Here is a 20,883-nt window from a genome sequence, read left to right as displayed (position 1 = left end):
CAGGAGGCGTATCAGATTTGTGATCTGGTTGGGACAGCCTTGTAGAAAACCTTCTTGTTGATGTTGGAGAAGGAAACTCTCTTATTAGGCATGTCGACGATTGCTCCCACTGTAGCCATAAATGATCTTCCAAAGATCAAAGGCATCTCATGATCGTTCCTCATCTCAACAACTTAAAATTCGGTATGGAGCACACAGTCCCCAACATGGACATGAAGATTGCGAATGGTTCCATAAGGGACTGCTATGGAAGAGTTTGCAAAGGCCAGCTTCACCTGAGAAGGCTCAACATCAACAATGCCCAGTTCGTCTACAATCGCTTTTGAGACAAGGTTCACACTAGACCCAGAATCAGAAAGAGCTTCCTTGAATTCTACTCCAGCAATGAAACAAGGAAAAACAAACTTTCCAGGGTCATCAACCTTAGGCAGTACCTTCAGCGATGGTGTCAGTGCTTCAGTAAAGAGTGCCTTGATTTCCTCCTGAGATTCTCTGCAATTTTTGAAGAACATATGCAATGGCCGAATCTCCCAAGCATGTTCAAATGAGATCTTTTGAGGAAGCCTTCTTACCATCTTCCTAAACCCAGCCAGCTGCTCTGCACTAATAGGATCCATCAGATGTTTAGGTTGAATTGGATAGAGAACCTTAGGAACATAGACTCGCACTAGTGGAGTCTCAGCAGGTTCGCTAGGAGCAGTCACTCCAGAGCTAGCAGACTGCTCTGTGTTCTCTTTTGCGCCTAGAACAGTCTCAGCGAACGACTGCTGTATTGCATTACAGTGCTCAGTCCTAGGATTTTTATCAGTTTTTCCAGGGAGCATCCCATGTTGCCTCTTGACACTCTCAACTGTTTGAGCAAGCTGAACATCGATCTTTCTTATGTGGCTCGCAAGAGTGTCATACTTGGCATTGTTCCTCAATGCAGCTGTTCTCGCCTTAGAGTAGAAATGGTTGAGAAACGCTGATCGGACATGTTCCCATGAAGTGAGAGAGCCGGTAGGGAGAGAGTTCAACCACCTGCAGCTTTTCCATCAAGAGAGAATGAGAATAAAATGCACCTGATGCAGTCTGGTGGAACATCATTCGCGCGAGTGAAACTGCTGACTTTTTCAAAGCTCTCAATATGCTCCATTGGAATTTCTGTAGAGAGACTAGAGAACACCTTTCTCTGTACTAGACCGATCAAAGCAGGCTTGATCTCAAAGTCCTGCCTAGTGCAGGGTGGAGGAACTATGGCAGACCGAGTTGTAGGGATGTTGCAAGGAAGGTTTCTCTGCCCGATTGGAACAGTCTGTGCCTGTTGTTCCTGCTGCTGCTGAGCAGCTTGTTCCTGCGCTTGAATGGTCTGCTGCAACTGTTGCATCTGCTGCTGCATGAGTTGCATTGCTGCAGCTAGATCATCCTGATTGGCATGATTACCCATAGTGGTGTCGGTTTGCCTTGGCTGTTGACGATTTGTTCTTTCTAACCTTGCTAGCTCCTGGTTGGTAAGTGTAACCAATTCTCCTTGTGCGTTTCTCCGAGTATGTCTACTGGTCATACCCCTGGAACATTAGTTACAACAAAAAGGATAGAGCAAGTTAGAGGTCTTAGACTAAATAAATAACCGAAAAATAAAGGTAAAAAGATGGTCCCCGGCAACGGCGCCAAATTGATATTACGTGTATACGCACACCTATTAACCTAATGTGCACACTACCACAATCGAATGGTATGTCGATGTAGCACTTTAGGATCGAATCCACAGAGACCAATGATTACACTTTATCTTTATGGGATAAATACTTAGCTAAAACAATGATGGGGGTTTTGAGATTAAGGTTTCGTAACAAGCAAGTAATAAGATTAATTAAAGATTTCAGATGATTAAAAATGCTAGCCTAGGGTGGTTTGATCGGGTGTTAAGCAAGTGTGAGCCAAACAATTATTCAAGTTTATTTAAGAGCAAGTCAAAAACTCGGATCATTCAAGTAGAACAGTCCACTGTCGTGGTACTGCTCCCTATGCTGATCGATCTTGACACCTAAACTCTCGTTTGGATCAAGACGCGACATCAAGCAATAGAGATCAAGTCCGATATGTTCACAAAACACCCTAACATCTACTTTCGCTGGTTAGGGATGCAATGCTCATTCATAACAGATCTAGCAACCTATTACACGGTTAATGAACATGTTAAACCTAGGATCTAACATTAATCGGCCAGTTTAATGCAAGCATTAAGAACAATTATGAATGAAGACAATCAATGGTTTCACTTATCTATGTTTAACTCACGGATTTAACCCCCAAACACCCTAGACTAAGCAAGTTGACTACTCAGCCATGAACAGAGAAAACACAGAGACAGAGACTGAATAAAACATGTGTAGATAAAATAGAATAAGGGTTCAGGGGGTTCTTCTCTATGGTGAGAGAGATGGAGCCTTCTCCCTTTACAAAGTATCAAATCACAAATCTCTAAAAGCTCAAGTCTGGTTCCTTGTGTAAAAAGTAGCGTAGAATGTAAAAATAGAGAGAAAAATATGATATATCAAAGCCACCGGCGGCTGGGAGAAAAAGATGGGATAATTAGGGCAAATCCCATAATGACTTGTAGTTTCCTTAAAAATCTCTGCCGCTGGAATAAGCACTCGGGTTGCTCCGCTCTATCCAGAACAGCCACTCGGGTTGTTCCGCTATCGGGAACAGTCACTCAGACTGTTCCGCATGAAAATCTCCAGATTGCATTCTTTTCTGCATCTTTTGTTTCAACTGGTGCATCTCCCATCCAATGCAACTCCAGACCTGTAATGACTCGAAAAGGACTAGGAAGACTCGATAATAACTTGAAAACCAATTAGAAAACATATATACGAGATGCCAAAAACACCATATATCAATTTCATAAGCAATGGTCTAGCAATCAACTGAAGACGTTTAATTAACGATTCAGCTAAACCATTTTGTGTGTTAACATGTGCTACAGGATGTTCAACACTTATCCCAATAGACATGCAATAATCATTAAAAGCCTTGGACATGAATTCACCAGCATTGTCTAGGCGAATTGCCTTAAAGGGAAAATCTGGAAAATGTGCTCGTAATTTGATCAATTGAGAAAGCAGTCTCGCAAACGCCAGGTTGTGAGTTGATAACAAAGAAACATGTGACCATCTTGTTGATGAGTCAATTAGAACCATAAAATATCTAAAGGTTCCACATGGTGGGTGAATCGCCCCACAAATGTCTCCTTGGATACGTTCCAGAAAGTTTATTGATTCATAAATTATCTTGGCTGGTGAAGGCCTTATAATCAATTTGCCTTGAGAACAAACAGCACATGAATAATCATTAGGAAGAATCTTCTAGTTCTTCAGTGGATGCCCACATGAATTTGTGATTATCTTTCACAACATTGTTGAACCGGGATGACCTAACCGATCATGACAAACAGTAATATTTTCAGTAAACTTCTGGTTTACTATGGCATTTGCCTCAATTGCACTAATCCTAGTATAATACAATCCGGTGGAGAATGTTGGTAGTCTTTCTACTACTTTCTTAGAGCCATGAATAATACTTGTAATGTGAAAAAATTCAATATTTCCTTCATTCATAGTCTCAATTTGATATCCATTTCTGCGAATATCTTTAAAACTCAGTAAGTTTCTTTGAGACTTTGGAGAATACAGTGCATCAACAATTTCAAGTTGTGCTCCCATAGGAAGTATTATGTTTGCTCTTTCGGAGCCTTCAATTATCTTTGCACTACCTGTTATAGTGCTCACATTTGCTTCTCTATTTATTAAATGAGAAAAATATTTCTTATTTTTTAGAATTGTGTGACTAGTAGCACTGTTTGTTAAGCATAAATCTCCACCATCCATTTTTCTTCAAATAAATAAATAAAATAAATTATAATCTCATATAAAATAATAAAATAGATTAAATTCATTAATGCAAAAGAAACAACATCATAGTAAATAAAAACCAAAGTCAATAACTAAAAGCCAAATAATTAAAAGCCAATAAATAAACTAAAACAAAGTATCTCTTAAATAGTTATTGTTCAATCACTTTTTCTCTTCGTCAATGAAAAAATCAGAAAGGTCAAGGTGAGTGGCATCACCAAAATCAAAGTCATCCTCTCCACCTTGGTACACCATGTTTGTTTCCATATTCTTTCCCTTTTGTTTTACTGACTGTTGATACAAGGCAACAATATGTGTTGGTGTACGGCACGTACGAGCCCAATGGTCTTTACTTCCACATCGGTGGCACTCATTTTCTTGTTTGTCACCATCTTTCTTTTTCCACTTCTCATGAGAGTTAGAGTTCTTAAAAGAAACTCCCCGGACTCGAATTTGACCATATCCACGTCCACGTGTATCTCTACGACCAAGTCCACGACCACGACCACGATCGCGACCATGAGTGTAGCCATTTTCGCGGCCAGTGTTATTCTGTTCAGTTACATTCGCTTCAGGGAATGGAGCAGAACCAGTTGGACGTAGTCCATGATTTTTCATCAAAAGCTCATTGTTTTGCTCAGCCACAAGGGGACAAGATATAAGTTGAGAATACTTCTGGAATCCCTTTTACTGTATTGTGTCTGCAGGACAACATTATTTGCATGAAAAGTAGAGAATGTCTTCTCTAACTTATCAGCTTCCGTGATTTTCTCCCCACATAACTCCAACTTGGAAGTAATTTTGAACAAGGCTGAGTTGTAATCACTTACATACTTAAAGTCTTGTAATCTCAGATGTGCCCATTCATAACGAGCTTTGGGTAAAATCACAGTTTTCTGGTGATCATACCTTTCCTTTAAGTCGTTCCAAAGGACTTGTGGATCTTTCACCGTCAAATACTCATTTTTGAGATCTCCATGGAGGTGATGACGAAGGAATATCATAGCCTTCGCTTTATCTTGATTTTGGGCTTGATTTCCTTCTAGGATTGTACCTTCAAGTCCCTTTGCACTGAGGGAAAACTCGGCATCTAATGCCCAAGCCAAATAGTTGTTTCCAGTGATATCAAGAACTTCGAATTCAAGACTAGTAAAGTTCGACATAGCTCACTATTAGCTCAAGATCGTTAGAGTTTCGTGTTGATAATGTGTTGTAAATAGAGAAGAGAAGACAAGAGAAGAGAATAATTGGTGTATCTTATTCCATGAATAATGAACTCCTTATATAAGGATACAATATGAGGATTTAGCTTGGAGACCAAGTACAAGTAAATCTTGGTGAACAAGACTTTCTATAATTGACATCACAATAAATATAACATATACTATGTTAAATCTGTTTTTTAGTGAAAATCTGAAACAACCACTTTACAAAACAAATTTGGTTTTGTTTTTCTGCAGGTGGGTTTAAAAAGCTTCTTATGTTAGAATCGCCCCAAATGAGGTGTCAAAGAGGTCCACTAAGCTCTTTTATATAAAGATAAAAAAAGTTTAAAATTCTAATTAAAATGCATAACAGTTATTAATTTCACTTCTGAAAGTTGACTTATTATAAATTATAGCAACGAATTTATTTTATACAAGTCGAAAATTTTGTTTACACCAACTTAAATTGTATTTAAAATTTCTAAAAGTAAAATTAAAGTTTATATAATTTCAAACAATTCCAAAAAGGTTTACCAACAAAAATTTAATCTATGTAAGAAAGAAAGAAAAAATTATCATTGTAATGGAAACCTATAAATGTTCCAAAATCTTATCGAATTAATCAGCATAAAAATAATAATAATTTACAATTATAATTTTGCTATAAAAAACATTATTTTTTTGGAAAAATATAAATTTTACAAATGTTTATCACTTAAAAATAATTTTAAAAGATTAGCAATTCCGTGCTTTCAAAGCGCGGATCAAAATTTAGTATTGCTTAAATTTCATAGTTTTATATACAGAAAATGGTCAAGTTATGTGACAGTTGGAATTTGTTAGATCGTGTATCAAAATTGAATTTATTGTGTGTTGGCGCATAAATTTACACAACTCATACGTGTATGTATTGATGAGGGCTGTTAGACTGGTAGTGCAGGAATAAACAGATTTACTTTATCAATAAATGAGTATGTGAAATTGTATATCACAGATGCAGATGCATCATCAGCCTTGTGACCAATATATAAAATGAATTATTTTTGAAAATCTATCTAAAGCCATAAAGCCAGGATAAATGTATTTTTTTTAGTTTTTGGCAGTTCTAACATAAAGTCAATTGATTCATCAGTTTAACTTTCAATGGGAATCAGCAAAGGAGTGTCCATACCTTGAGGTCGTGCCGTGGCATTTGCCTTAGCTTGCTTACAAGGGACCCATCAGCTACAACTCTTTCTCCACTTCAACTGTATTGTCCATAAAAACCGCAATGATCAGACCAACCGTCGGTGGAGACATACACCGTGTTCAAGAATGCGTTGAACCATCCCGCGTCTGTGTGAACAATCCCGTAATGTCTAGCGTCCCAGTAATGAACAAAGAACTGAGGTATCGAGATTCCAAGAAAGAGCGAAAGACCAGTGATCGTTAAGTTTCTCATGCTGCTCGTGTTTGTGAACTGAAGAAACGAGAGACCAACCGCAGCTGCAAGAAATGTAATCAAGATAAAGATTATGTTTTGATGATAAACAGTCTATTGATATATTGAATGTCGGTTATGTATATTCGGTTTAGTCTTTGTACATTTGATACCCGGTTTGTTCCGCTAACGTTGTTACAACAATTGTATATAGTCATTTGATTACGGTAATGAGAAGCTAACAGAAAGTTTCCTTATTTTGTCTTTTCTCTCTCGAGCATCTTCCTCCATTGTTGTGCCCAAGAGAGCTTTATGTTCAAACCTTATTTCACTAAAATGGTATCAGAACCTTGAGCTCTAGCTCAACATCGTTTTCTCGTTCAGTTTCCGCTTCGATCGATCTCACTTTCACCGTTTTCTGCTCCGATGGTGGTCACTCTTCGTCGCAATCGCCGTACTGGTCATTTCGCCCGTGCGGGTAGCTCGAATCCTCCCGTTGCTAGCCCCGCCTCTATTCCCGAGGCTGTTCCGGCTCCGCTAGTGGAGAATCCGTTTGCTCTTGCTGCACTGATGAACCCCGATAGCGTTCACTCTCCGTTGTTTCTCCATCACGCCGATCATCCATGTCTGTCGATTGTCTCTGTTCAGCTGGATGGATCGAACTATGGTCAATGGAGTTCTACGATGAAGATAGCACTGGATGCGAAGAACAAAATCACTTTCATCGATAACTCTCTCCCTCGTCCGGCTGAAGGTAACCCTCTGTTTCGGATCTGGTCCAGGTGCAATAGTATGGTTAAATCTTGGCTTTTGAACTCGGTCTCAGAACAAATCTATGGTAGTATTCTTTCCTTTGATGATGCTGCTCAGATTTGGAAGGATATCCATGATCGTTTTCACAAAACCAACTTACCCAGGACCTTTCAGCTCGTTCAACAAATCCAAGATCTACGCCAGGGATCGCTGGATCTGTCTGTTTACTACACGGCGTTGAAGACTCTTTGTGATAATCTTGATAGCTCTGAGGTTGCTGACCCTTGTGCGTGCTGTCATGGCTTCAACTGTGCTGGCCAACGTCAAGCTCAAGCTAAGGTTGATCACTCCAGAACCATCAAGTTCTTAGCTGGCTTGAACAACAAATACTCCAGTATTCGTGGTCAGATAATCATGAAGAAGCCTCTCCCTGATTTGGCTGAAATCTGCAATATTCTTGACCAAGATGACAGTCAGCGAATGTTCAACTCTCCTTTGATTCCTGCTGCTTACCAAATCAGTTCTTCTCAAGCTTCTCATGAGCCCCAAACTGTTTCTCAAGACACTTTGTTTGCGGTTTCACCAGGATCTCTGAATGCTTTCCAAAAGAAGACCAATCGACCTACCTGTTCTCATTGTGGCGTTGAGGGACACATGATTGATCGTTGTTACAAGCTCCACGGTTACCCCATTGGGTAGAAGAAAGGCAAACCCATTCATGGCAAGCCGTCTTCTTCTCCTGCTGTAGCTGCTAATGTCACTGCTTCTGACAAGCCGCTTACTGGTGTTCTTGATTCTCTGATTGGTAATCTGCGTAAGGATCAAATCCAGAATTTCATCGCTTACTTCTCGTCTCAGCTTCAGCCTACTTCCTCTGTGAACTACAGTGCTGGTAATTCTGAGGTCTCCATCAGTCAGTCTGTTGCTAGTTCTTCTGGTATTTTTTTTTCCACCCTCCACATTCAGTCTCATTGGTATTCTTACTGTTTATGGGTGTGTGACTACTGTGAAAACTTGGATTATTGACTCTGGTGCGACACACCATGTTTCACATGACAAATCTCTATTTGTTACGCTTGATACATCTATCAAGCATCATGTGAATCTCCCCACTGGTCAAACAGTTGCTATTGGAGGAGTTGGTTCTGTTGTTATCAACAAAGCTGTCACTTTGCAGAATGTTTTATACATACCTGCATTCCGCTTGAACCTTATCAGTATCAGTTCCTTAACCACAGACCTTGGTTCTCGGATTATTTTTGATCCTGAATGTTGTCTAATTCAGGATCTTTCCAAGGGATTGATGACTGGAAGAGGTAGAAGAATAGCGAACCTGTACATCTTGGATGGAGAAGATTCAGCTTGTGAAGAACCTACCTCACCTTCTTTTGTTGCAAATTCTGTTATTGATGCCTCTGTTTGGCACCACAGACTCGGTCATACTTCTTTTACGCGTTTAGACAATCTTGCAAATGTACTTGGGATGTCTAAACTTAAGAATAAAGGACTAGTGCATTGCGATATTTTCCAACGAGCTAAACAAAAGAAGTTGCCTTTTCCTTTACGGCAGAACATATGTTCAACTATTTTTGAGCGCCTTCACATCGACGTTTGGGGTCCATTCTCTAAAGAAACTCAAGATGGTCATCGTTACTTTCTTACCATTGTCGATGACCATTCTCGTGTTACATGGATCTACCTTCTCAAGCATAAGAGTGATGTGCTGCAAGTGTTCCCTTCCTTCATCTCAATGGTTGAAACACAGTTCAATACAAAGGTCAAGTCTGTGCGCTCAGACAATGCACCGGAGCTGCGTTTTGATGAGCTTTATAAACGTAAAGGGATCATCTCCTATCACTCCTGCCCTGAGACACCTGAACAGAACTCAGTGGTAGAGCGCAAACATCAACACATACTAAACGTTGCAAGGGCTCTTCTCTTTCAGTCTCATGTTCCTCTGTCTCTATGGGGTGAGTGTGTACTCACGGCGGTTTTCCTTATCAACAGGACGCCTTCACCTCTTCTTGACAACAAGACTCCATTCGAGATTCTACATCAAAAGGAACCTGAATATACCCATTTGAAGACCTTTGGATGTTTGTGCTATGCAAACACCTCACCGAAGCATCATCATAAGTTTCAAGAACGTGCTAAAGCTTGCGTCTTTCTTGGTTATCCCTCTGGATACAAGGGGTACAAGTTATTGGATCTTCAGAGTAACACGATCTTCATCTCCCGAAACGTGGTCTTTTATGAAGATATATTTCCTTTTCATAAGCCTGCCATTACCAATGATGCTGAACTATTTTTCCCACCTGTTGGTATGGCTGCTCATGATCATGAAGCCACTGTCTCCGGTGATGCACCTTTATCTGATCATCGTGTCGATACTGCTCCCACTGGTGCTCGCAGAGTCTCCAAACCACCAAGTCACCTCAAGGACTATCATTGCTATGCGGTGAACTCTTCTACTGAGCATCATGTCTCCAATGTTCTCTCTTATGATGCTCTGTCAGACCCTTATATGATATTTATTAACGCTGTTAATAGTATCCCTGAGCCCTCTATTTATGTTCAGGCGCTCAAGTTTAAGGAATGGTGTGCAGCAATGGATATTGAGATCACTGCTCTTGAGGATAATGGCACTTGGTTGATCTGTTCTTTACCTGAAGGCAAGCAAGCTGTGGGATGCAAATGGGTTTTCAAAGTCAAAATGAACGCTGATGGAACACTGGATAGATATAAAGCCCGTCTTGTGGCCAAAGGCTTTACTCAACAAGAAGGCTTGGACTATGTCGAGACATTCTCCCCTGTTGCTAAACTCGCCACTGTCAAGCTCCTTCTTGCTGTTGTTGCTGCCAAAGGTTGGTCTCTTTCTCAGCTATATATCTCCAATGCATTCCTCAATGGCGATATGGAGGAAGAGATTTACATGACTTTACCACCTGGATACGCAGCAAGACAGGGGGAATCTCTTCCTCCCAGCGCAGTTTGCAAGCTTAAGAAGTCCTTATACGGTTTGAAACATGCCTCTCGTCAATGGTTTCTGAAATTCTCTGCAACTTTGCTTGAGTTGGGTTTCCATACTTCTTCTGGTGATCACACTTTATTCTTGAAGAACTCTGGGGATGTTTACATGTCAGTTCTCGTTTATGTTGATGACATAATCATTGCAAGCAGTTGTGACAAAGCTGTTGATTTTCTCAAAACAGCTTTGAAGACGTCTTTCAAGCTCCGAGATTTGGGTACTCTTCGTTATTTTCTCGGTTTGGAGATTGCTCAGTCTTCTACTGGTATCAACATCTGTCAACGAAAGTATGTTCTTGACCTCTTGACAGAGACTGGCCTCATTGGTTCGAAACCTTCTTCTATACCAATGGATCCTAGCATCAAGCTCTCACTTGAAGATGGTGAACTCTTGTCTGATGTAGAATCTTACCGACGCCTTATAGGGAAGCTCTTGTACCTCACCTTTACTCGGCCTGACATCACTTTTGCCGTACATAAGCTATGTCAGTTCACTTCAGCTCCACGAGCTCCTCACCTACAAGCTGCGTACAAGGTCCTACGCTACCTAAAAGGAACTATTGGTCAAGGATTGTTCTACCCAGCTCAGTCAGACTTGAAGCTCTCTGCGTTTGCTGATGCAGAGCCACTCGACGTAGCGTCTCTGGATTCTGTATGTTTGTTGGACCAGCCTTGATATCTTGGAAATCAAACAAACAGAACGTGGTATCCAACTCTTCTGCTGAATCTGAATACTGCGCTATGTCTGATGCAGTACGAGAGATGCTCTGGTTTCGAAATCTTCTTGAGGACTTTTGGCTTGATATTTCTGAGGCTGCTCCTCTCTACTGTGACAACACAGCTGCTCTCCATATTGCAAACAACTTTGTGTTCCATGAACGTACTAAACACATGGAACGTGCTTGCCACATTGTTCGAGAACGAGTGAAGATGGGGTAGATCAAGACTCTTCATGTACGGTCTGCGAATAAACTTGCAGATTTACTCACTAAGCCGTTCTATCCTAATCCTTTCCGACATCTATTAGGCAAGATGGGCATTACTAACATATATGCGCCATCTTGAGGGAGAATATTGATATATTAAATGTCGGTTATGTATATTCGGTTTAGTCTTTGTACATTGATACCCGGTTTGTTCCGGTTAGGTTACAACAATTGTATATAGTCATTTGACTACGTTAATGAGAAGCTAACAGAAAATTTACTTATTTTGTCTTTTTTCTCTCGAGCATCTTCCTCCATTGTTGTGCCCAAGAGAGCTTTCTGTCAAACCTTATTTCACTAAAACAGTCCCATGTTTAAACTTTGGACAATTGTGTAGAACATTTTGGAATATTATAAGAAACCACACTAGTAGATGACTTGACTCGGAGGACACGAAGGTTGACTACAAGTCCACGGGAAAAAATATCTTGGACAATTTGTGTAGAAACCATTTGGGAATATTATAAGAAATGACACTAGTAGATGACTTGACTCAGAGGGTTGACTACAAGTCCACGGAAAAAGAAAATCTTGGACACTACTAGCATATGACTTGACTCAGAGGACACGACAGTTGACTACAAGTCCACTGGATTTGTGGAAAAGTCTTGCATTTTCAGATATGTTGTCTTGTGAGCCAATGCAATCCCCAACAGGGATTCTGTACTTATTTTATCTCCTTCGTCTTATCATTCCTTTTTTCTGGAAAGAGTTGAGAAGTAGGAAAAGTTTTTACCCCAGAAAAAAATGAGAAGCATTTTTCTTTTATTTTCTTTTAGTGCTCTCATGTTACTTGAAGCATTTCCTTTTTCCTATGAAACTGATAGGAAATCGTTGTTGGCGTTTAAATCTCAAGTTTCTGAGAGCAAAAGAGATGTCTTGTCTTCATGGAATAACTCGGTCTCTATGTGCAACTGGAAAGGAGTTACATGCGGGCACAAACACAAGAGAGTCATCGACTTGAACCTTGCAGGGTTGCAATTGGGTGGGGTGATATCACCATCTATTGGTAATCTTTCCTTTCTCATATCTCTCGATCTCTCTAATAACGCTTTCGGTGGTACCATCCCTCACGAGGTGGGAAACTTGTTTAGACTTTTGCTCTTGTCTATGAGTTCTAATGCTCTAAGTGGAGAAATTCCAATCGGACTATTCAACTGCTCTAGATTGATAGAGCTGTATTTAGATTCCAATCATCTTGGAGGAGGCATTCCATCAGAGATAGGATCACTTACGAATCTTAACAATTTGAATATTTGTGAAAACAACTTGGAAGGGAAGCTCCCTACATCTCTAGGGAACATGACATCAATAATGCAAGTTAGAATCTACGGTAACAATCTAGAAGGAGAGATTCCATATGATATAACTACTAGTTGGAATCAAATGGTCTTTCTTGATATATCGATCAACAAATTATCTGGTAGTTTTCCTCCCCCAATCTGCAATTTTACCTCACTCCAGTACTTATCCATCAGTGATAATTATTTCACGGGTCCCCTGCGACCTGATCTCGGCGAGCTTCTACCAAACCTGCTAGAGTTAAACCATGGGACGTAATCTTCTCGAAGGAGCCATTCCAGCAACACTTTCCAACATCTCCACGCTTCAAATGTTGGCGATTGATAACAACACTCTGACAGGAAGTATTCCTCCGAGCTTTGGAAAATTACGGAATTTACTATACTTGGCTCTTCGTTATAATTCCTTGGGAAGTCACTCGTCCGGAGATGTTGAATTTCTCGGTGGTTTAACTAACTGCACGCAACTAGAAGTTTTAACAGTTGCTGGAAATAGGCTTGGCGGTCACTTGCCTGCTTCCATAGCAAATCTGTCCATAAAGCTCAGAGGTTTAAATCTTGGAAAGAACTTCATCTCTGGAAGCATTCCTCATGACATTGGGCGTCTCGTAAACCTACAAACACTCGGGTTACAAGAAAATCAGTTGAAAGGTCTACTCCCAACCTCAATTGGCAAGCTCTTGCAGTTAGGGACACTAGATCTCAGCTCAAATAGTTTATCTGGAGAGATACCATCTTCTATAGGAAACAACTCTCGGTTAGACAAACTAAAAATAGCTTTGAAGGAACCATTCCTCTGAGTATTGGTAACTGTACTTCGCTACGGTTCCTATGGATTGGGTCTAATAGGTTGGATGGGCCAATACCTTGGGAAATTATGGGAACTCAATCTCTTGTTGAACTAGACGTGTCGGGTAATTCCTTGACCGGCTATCTACCAAAAGATGTTGGACGACTTGGAAATCTAGTAACACTAGCTGCTGCGGATAATAAATTATCTGGTAAAATCCCACCTTCGTTAGGCAATTGTCTCCCGATGGTTACACTTTTTCTCCAAGGGAATTATTTTGATGGAGCCATTCCGGATATAAGAGGGTTAAAGGTACGGATGTTAATATGGGCTCAACCTAACAGGGTTAGCCCTAACCCTGCAAACCCATTTGTAACCCTAACCCTCATTTTTTAAATAGGGTTTAAACAGGGTTGGCCCTAATAGGACCAGGGTTTAAATTCTAACCCTTTTATTTTGATTCACACAACTATTATACAATATTTAATAATGTTTTTCACCAAAAGAAACTTAGAATCGAGTTTTCTCGCCTAAAACTAAACAACGAAATTTTCCGTCGAAACCGCAAAATCGAGTTTTCAACAAAAACAACAAAATCGAGTTTTCTCTCCAAAAACGCAAAATCGAGTTTTTCGTCAAAACTTTAAAATCGAGTTTTCCCGCCAAAAAATCAAAATCGATTTTGCGGTTTTGGCGGAAAAACTCGATTTTGCGGTTTTGGCGGGAAAACTCGATTTTGCGGTTTCGGCGGGAAAACCCGATTTGCCGGTTTCGGCGGAAAACTCGTTTTTGATGTTTCGGCGGGAAAACGCGATTTTGTAGTTTTGGCGGGAAAACTCGATTTGCCGGTTTCGGCGGGAAAACTCGTTTTTGCGGTTTTGGCGGGAAAACTCGATTTTGCGGTTTTGGCGGGAAAACTCAATTTTGCGGTTTTGAGGGGAAAAACTAGATTTTGCGGTTTCGGCGGAAAAGTTGATTTTGCTGTTTTGGCGGGAAAACGCGATTTTACAGTTTTGGCGGGAAAACTCGATTTGCCGGTTTTAACAGGAAAACTCGATTTTACGGTTTTTGCGGGAAAACTCGATTTTGCGGTTTTGGCGGGAAAACTTGATTTTGTGGTTTTGGTGGAAAAACTCAAATTAGGTTTTGGCGGAAAAAACACAATTTTTGTTTTTTTGACGGAAAAACTTTATTCTTAGTTGTGGAGCAAAAACTCGATTTTGCGATTTTGGGAGGAAAACTTTTGATTTAATGCTCAACAAATTGGCGGAAAGAATCATATCATATCTTAATTTTTCTAGTTTTATCTTTAAAATTTAAGAACAAAAATAAATGAAATATTTTTTTCAATTAAATGAGTTAACCCTGGTACCAGCCCTAACCTTTTGATTATAATAGGGTTAAAATAGGACTGGGTTAATATAGGACTGGGTTTATAATAAACAAAAGAGGGTTGAGCCCTAACCCTGTAGTTAACATCCCTAGTTAAAGGGTCTTAAAAGAGTTGATTTCTCTAGAAATAGTCTCTCTGGGAGTATACCTGGATATTTTTCTGACTTTTCCTCACTGGAGTATCTCAATCTATCTGTTAACAACTTCGACGGAAATTTGCCTACAGAAGTAAAGTTTCGGAATACTACTATGGTTTCCATATTTGGAAACAAAAATCTATGTGGAGGCATCAAGGGATTTAAACTAAAGCCATGCTTCACTGAAACACAACGGAGGAGATCAAAGCATCACTTTCTTTTAAACAAAGTTGTGATCGGGGTTAGCGGAAGCATCGCTTTGCTTTTGCTGCTGTTCGTAGTTTTCGTTTTGCTACGTTGGTTCAGAAAAGGAAAGAAGAATCATATAACTAATAATCCAACTCCTTCAACACTGGAGGTTTTTCATGAGAAGATTAGTTATGGAGAGATTCGAAATGCGACTGACGGTTTCTCTTTGAGCAATATGATTGGGTCAGGTAGTTTCGGTACCGTGTTTAAGGCTTTGTTCCCTGCGGATAACAAGGTTGTTGCCGTGAAAGTTTTAAACATGCAGATACGTGGAGCAATGAAGAGTTTTATGGCAGAATGTGAATCATTGAAGAACATAAGGCATCGTAATCTCGTGAGACTATTGACGGCTTGTTCCAGCATCGATTTCCAAGGAAACGAATTTAGAGCTCTTGTTTATGAGTTTATGTCTAATGGAAGCTTTGATATGTGGCTGCACCCAGGGGAAGTTGAAGAGATTTTTAGGCCTTCAAGAACCTTGACACTTCTTGAAAGGCTCAACATTGGCATTGACGTGGCGTCTGTATTGGATTATCTTCATGTTCATTGTCATGAACCTATTGCTCATTGTGATATTAAGCCAAGCAATGTCCTCCTAGACGATGATTTTACTGCACATGTTAGTGACTTTGGTCTCGCTCGTCTTCTACTCAAGTTCGACCAGGAGTCTTTTTTCAACCAACTAAGTTCTGCTGGTGTTAGAGGAACCATCGGTTATGCCGCGCCAGGTAAAATTATCACACGTATGTAATATTATACGAAGAAAATTAACACATTTTTAATATAAACTTGTTTCCATGAATTATGGTGCAGAGTATGGAATGGGAGGACAACCAACAATACATGGTGATGTGTATAGTTTTGGGGTTCTCCTTTTGGAAATGTTCACCGGAAAAAGACCGACCAATGAATTATTTGGAGGGAACTTCACACTAAACAGCTATACCAAGTCGGCATTGCCCGAGCGAGTGTTGGACGCTGTTGATAAATCGATTCTTCAAAATGGTCTCAAAGTTGGTTTCCCTGTTGTTGAATGCTTGACACTTGTTTTGGAGGTGGGACTTAGGTGTTGTGAAGAGTCCCCAGCGAACCGGTTGGCAACGAGTGAAGCCAAAAAGGAGTTAATCTCAATCAGAGAGAGGTTCTTCAAAGCTACAAGAACAGCAAGAGGTTGAATCGTTAAGGTTTTCTCTACAAACTTGCAATCAACTTAAATGACTAATTATTTTAGGCCTTTAAATTATCGTTTTCATCATGTGTTGGTTTGCTATTTTATGTATTCTTAAAATTGCATAATATTGTTGACAGGATGTTTTATTATTTTCCAGACAAAAAATAAATACATTAAAAATGTTGGTGTGGATTGAAGTTATAAGTTTCCTTGTTGTGATCTCAGTTTCTTTTACGTTCGTCTACGACCACAAGTAACAAGAGTGCATTACATTTAATTAATGTATGGAAAAGGGTTGACAATATCTGATTTACAACATCAGTTTGTATCAGTTTATGGATGACATTTGAATAAAAAATGTTTTGTTCTTAACTTAGATCACAACGTCCTCCAGAAATGACATAAGAATTTGGTAAATCTATTAGAAATGATGGTCTGCATTCCATGGAAAGTTGGAAACAAACAACCTGTCTAAATAACAACTAGGTAATCAAAAATGCATTATCAGTCTTATGACAAGGAGTTAAATGAACTATTTTTGAGAACCTATCTAAAGCCACAAAGACACGATACCTATCTTTTTTAGTTCTTGGAAGTTCTAACATAAAGTCAATTAACTCATCAGTCCAACGTTCCTTAGGAATCAGCAAAAGAGTGTATCCATACCATGAGGCGTGCCTTGACATTAGCCTTGGCCTGCTTACGAGAGACCCATCAGCTACAAATCTTTCTCACATCTCTCCTCATATTTGACCAATATAAATGATTGTGAAGAGTGCTCAAGGTTTTGGCAACTCCAGAGGGCTCTATCAGACTTCTTCTATGTACTTTTATAATGAACACATTTAAAAAAAAAAAAAACTGAGACTTCCATCAATAAAAATGTATTTTAGAAGGTTTTTTTAAAGAAAACTTAATTTGATTTGTACTTTGATTATCAGAATTAGAAATGTGTACTCCATATTATACCAGTGAAAGAAGTTCTCTATTCAGAAAATGACATAAAAGTGAATCTGTTACAATTAAATTGATGATAAGTTTGGACAAGAACTCGATTCGATTGTAAAGTTAGATATAACGGATAATGTAAAATCTATTCGAGCATATTGATTGACCTGAATAAATAAAGTAAACTGAAAAGCTTGTACAAGAAGTGATTCCATTCACACAAAACCCAAAAAAAGAAATAATTCTAATCATATCTTATTAAAATCTACAGAAAGAAGAGATTGAATCCTAAAGCAAACAAACTACTTGAATAATGGAGGTCATCAATTTAAAAAACCACCACCCAAAGAAAAGAATAATAATCAGAATCTAAAAGCAGCAGCCTCTGTTTCCTCATGAAAGCATGTCAATATAATTTATTAAGTAGGAGGGAAGAATCTGTTGAGGTTAAAGGGCAAATTGTAGAACTCTTCATTACGGTTATCTCCTCGAAAGTTCCTAAACTTGACCCACCAAGGCATCCCTCTGTCTTTCTTCGACATCTCCACGTCAACTGTATTGTCCATAAAAACCGCAATGATCAGACCAACGGTCGGTGGAGACATGAACACCGTGTTCAAGAAGGCGTTGAACCATCCCGCGTCTGTGTGAACTAGCCCGTAATGTCTAGCGTCCCAGTAATGAACAAAGAACTGAGGTATCGAGATTCCAAGAAAGAGCGAAAGGCCAGTGATCGTTAAGTTTCTCATGCTGTTCATGTTTGTGAACTGAAGAAGCGAGAGACCAACCGCAGCTGCAAAGAAATGTAATCAAGATAAAGATTATGTTTTGATAGACAAACAATCACATGTTTTCCTATTAATCTTAATGGTCTTACCAACGAGGCCGAAGAGGACACAGTGCAATGCTGCGTAGATAGGCACTGGTATAGACGCGAAAACAGCACCGAATTTGCCTGTTCGAGACAAAAAAACAACACAACTTCAAGATGACAAGAGATGATAAACGAAGTATGAGTTAAGGTGTAATACCTAATATAGAGAAGAAGATCATGAAGCCTGCTGATACTTGAACGACGCGACGGCTTCCTACTCTTGTTAACCCAAGAAGTCCTACATTCTCTCTGCAATAACACATTTATTAGAGAGTGTGTGTTTATATATAAATATAAGAATATAGAACAGTAAGCTTTGCTTACACTAAAACAGTAGAGCCTGTGCCTGTTCCGAAAAGACCATCAAGCAACACACCAATACCCTGACAAGAACATAGCAAATACAAATATAAGAATATTTATTTTTTAATGTGTTTCTTTATGAAAACTACTTATATTTACCTGCCATCCAATGCCTCTACTCAATACATAAGCAGGAGGGGGTGTGGCTATAGCTAATCTTGAAGCCGCCATGTAAGCTCCAGTAGACTGCACAAACCAATCATTAATTTTAATACTCAAATCTCATTTCATCCTTCCCTAACAACAGTCTGCTTGGTTTATACCTCGACCATGGATACAAGAACCGCAGACATCATAGCAAACGAATGGCCTACTGCAAACGTTGGAGGGCCCCACTGGAGAGGGTATGGGAATTTGAACCTGGTGAGACATTAACAATGAGAATATGTAGAATGTAAACCACAATATAAGAGCTGTTCATATACATACCACGGAGCGGTCGATATAAGATTAGCTTTGTCTGTGCGACAACTATGCTGTGTAAGAGATGGCTTGTGTCTGTATGCTCCACTAGCGGTCAAGATAATGGCGTAGATCCAAACAAATGTTACGCAGATCAAGATTGGAAATCGTTCGAAGATTGGGACATCTTTAAAGGGTCTGACATGTTTAAGATACTGCCAAGAAGAATGTGACATAATAATAAGCAAACGAAAGAAAGAAAGGTGAAACTTAGACAAAGCTTCTTTACTTGAGTTAGTCCGATGACAAGCAGTAGCATCGGTAGTCCAATCTCAATGCAGTTTCCAAGCTGAAATTCAGAGTTAATAAATATATATAATTAGTTGGTGTAAGTTGGGGGATACAGAGCTTCGGCCCCGAACCTCCTGGTATTCAAAAAAAAAAAACACAAGGGTGTGGAATGGGCTACCTGTGGAAATCCTCGCTGGAACATTCCGAGACCAACCAATCCAACAACTGGTGCCATTCCAAGAGGACTGAAAAACCTGAGATTTTCAAAAGTAATCAGAATTTTGGATAAAAAGAATGTTATAATTAATTAAGGGCAATGAATGTACCTTGAGAAAAGACCCCATACTTGGCTATAGCCAAGAATGATTTGTATGCTTGAAGCTACAATCAATGCCCCTTGTATAGCTCTCATAGTGTGAATAAACCTCTGCAAAGAACATACTATTTACCAAATAATCTTGTGTGGCATATTCTCATTAGGCCTTCTTCTTTTTTTTTTTTACCTCATGATCATTGGAGATCTTTTGTAAGGATGAGTCATTAATGATGTAAGCAATGGGGATAACATAAGCGAAAGAGCCTCCAACGACAGCAGGCAACCTCGTACCAAAAAGAGATTGAACAAGCGTCTTGATTCCAGCAACAAAGAGTAGCGTCTGCATAACCCTTGCTTTGTCTCCCTTTTGGACACAGATTAAGGTTATATATAGATTAGCACGGGCATTAAACATGGAAACGTACCAAGAGATGTTGTAAGGAGGGCTTACATCAGTCCCACCCATTGCTGGTACGAGCAATGCGGGTATAAAAGCACTTGATCCAAGCATTAGAATGTAGTTTTGAAATGCTAGTAACACCGTCTCAGCTGCAATAACACACACAAACAATGTTTCAAATTGGATTTTAGAACGTTGTTGTTACAGTTACATCTCAAACGGCAAAAAAAGAGGTTAGGTAAAAGAAATCAGGACTCTGAAAACTCCATGAAAGGCCCACCAAAACTCGTGTTTCCTTAATTAGAATAATTTAGTTAGAAAATTAAGTTCATTAGAGTCATTGGTCCATTAAGCATATATAATATTCAACTGCACACAAACTATATAAATAAATAGAAAGAGAGAGAGAGAGAGAGGGGGTTTATTACGCCAAGGAGGATTAGAGTCGATGCAATACTCAAGGTCTTGAAGCTGTTCCATTGGAGGATGGCTTATCTCCGCCATGGCTTCACAGCCAGAGGAAGAAGACGACGTAAAGGAAGAATAAACAAAAAAAAGTAGAAGAACCCAGGTAAAGTAGAGATATAAAGTGAGAAAAAACAGGAAAAAATAAATAAATGTTAATATGCAGTTCAAAAAAAAGGAAAAATAAATAAAGAATTAATAAAAAGGAATCTGCAAAAGAGAGACAGTGGGCACTGCGAATTTAAAAGCTTCTCTGCAACTTCTCTTCTGGCGTGGCTTTGAATTCATGAAAGAGAGACATTTCCTTCTCTTTCTCCTCTTTTTGAAAATTTTGGTTATTTACGGATTCGCCCCTCATTAACTTCTGTATCGACTAGGTGGGGCCCTCGCAAGAGTTACTTCATTTCTCAAGTTATTTTGGTTTTAAAATTTGTTGTTGCTAGTTGTTTGCATGACGAGATCTTTAAATGCCAAAATCTTTTCACCTTGTTTCCGAA

The 20,883-nt window shown here is 39.4% G+C and overlaps 2 protein-coding genes and 1 pseudogene across 3 annotated transcripts; 1 reads left to right on the top strand and 2 right to left on the bottom strand.

Annotated features, from left to right (window-relative positions):
- Positions 1-4,513: 4,513 nt before the first annotated feature.
- Positions 4,514-5,059, bottom strand: LOC111211402. Its single transcript, XM_022712468.1, has one exon. It carries the CDS (start codon positions 5,057-5,059, stop codon positions 4,514-4,516), a length of 546 nt encoding a protein of 181 aa, XP_022568189.1.
- A 1,270-nt stretch (positions 5,060-6,329) lies between these two features.
- LOC106384443 (nucleobase-ascorbate transporter 1-like) lies at positions 6,330-20,659 on the bottom strand. 2 transcript variants are annotated; one of them, XM_048751119.1, is made up of 13 exons: positions 20,350-20,659; positions 19,973-20,070; positions 19,709-19,885; positions 19,532-19,632; positions 19,384-19,459; positions 19,204-19,263; positions 18,942-19,129; positions 18,776-18,872; positions 18,612-18,698; positions 18,474-18,532; positions 18,307-18,398; positions 18,153-18,230; positions 6,330-6,586 (listed from the first exon to the last, which is right to left on the bottom strand). In XM_048751119.1, the coding sequence occupies exons 1-13, from the start codon at positions 20,423-20,425 to the stop codon at positions 6,345-6,347; spliced, it is 1,431 nt and encodes a 476-aa protein (XP_048607076.1). In that variant the 5' UTR covers positions 20,426-20,659; the 3' UTR covers positions 6,330-6,344. The 2 variants fall into 2 exon arrangements, with proteins under 2 accessions (XP_048607076.1, XP_013679858.2); XM_013824404.3 differs by lacking the exon at positions 6,330-6,586 and adding an exon at positions 17,438-18,068 and having other exon boundaries at positions 20,350-20,650.
- LOC106389428 lies at positions 11,923-16,546 on the top strand (annotated as a pseudogene).
- Positions 20,660-20,883: the final 224 nt, after the last annotated feature.

This window comes from Brassica napus, chromosome C3 (genome assembly GCF_020379485.1).
Source record: "Brassica napus cultivar Da-Ae chromosome C3, Da-Ae, whole genome shotgun sequence".
Taxonomy (NCBI): domain Eukaryota; kingdom Viridiplantae; phylum Streptophyta; class Magnoliopsida; order Brassicales; family Brassicaceae; genus Brassica; species Brassica napus.
This window is presented reverse-complemented; position numbering and strand designations above follow the sequence as displayed.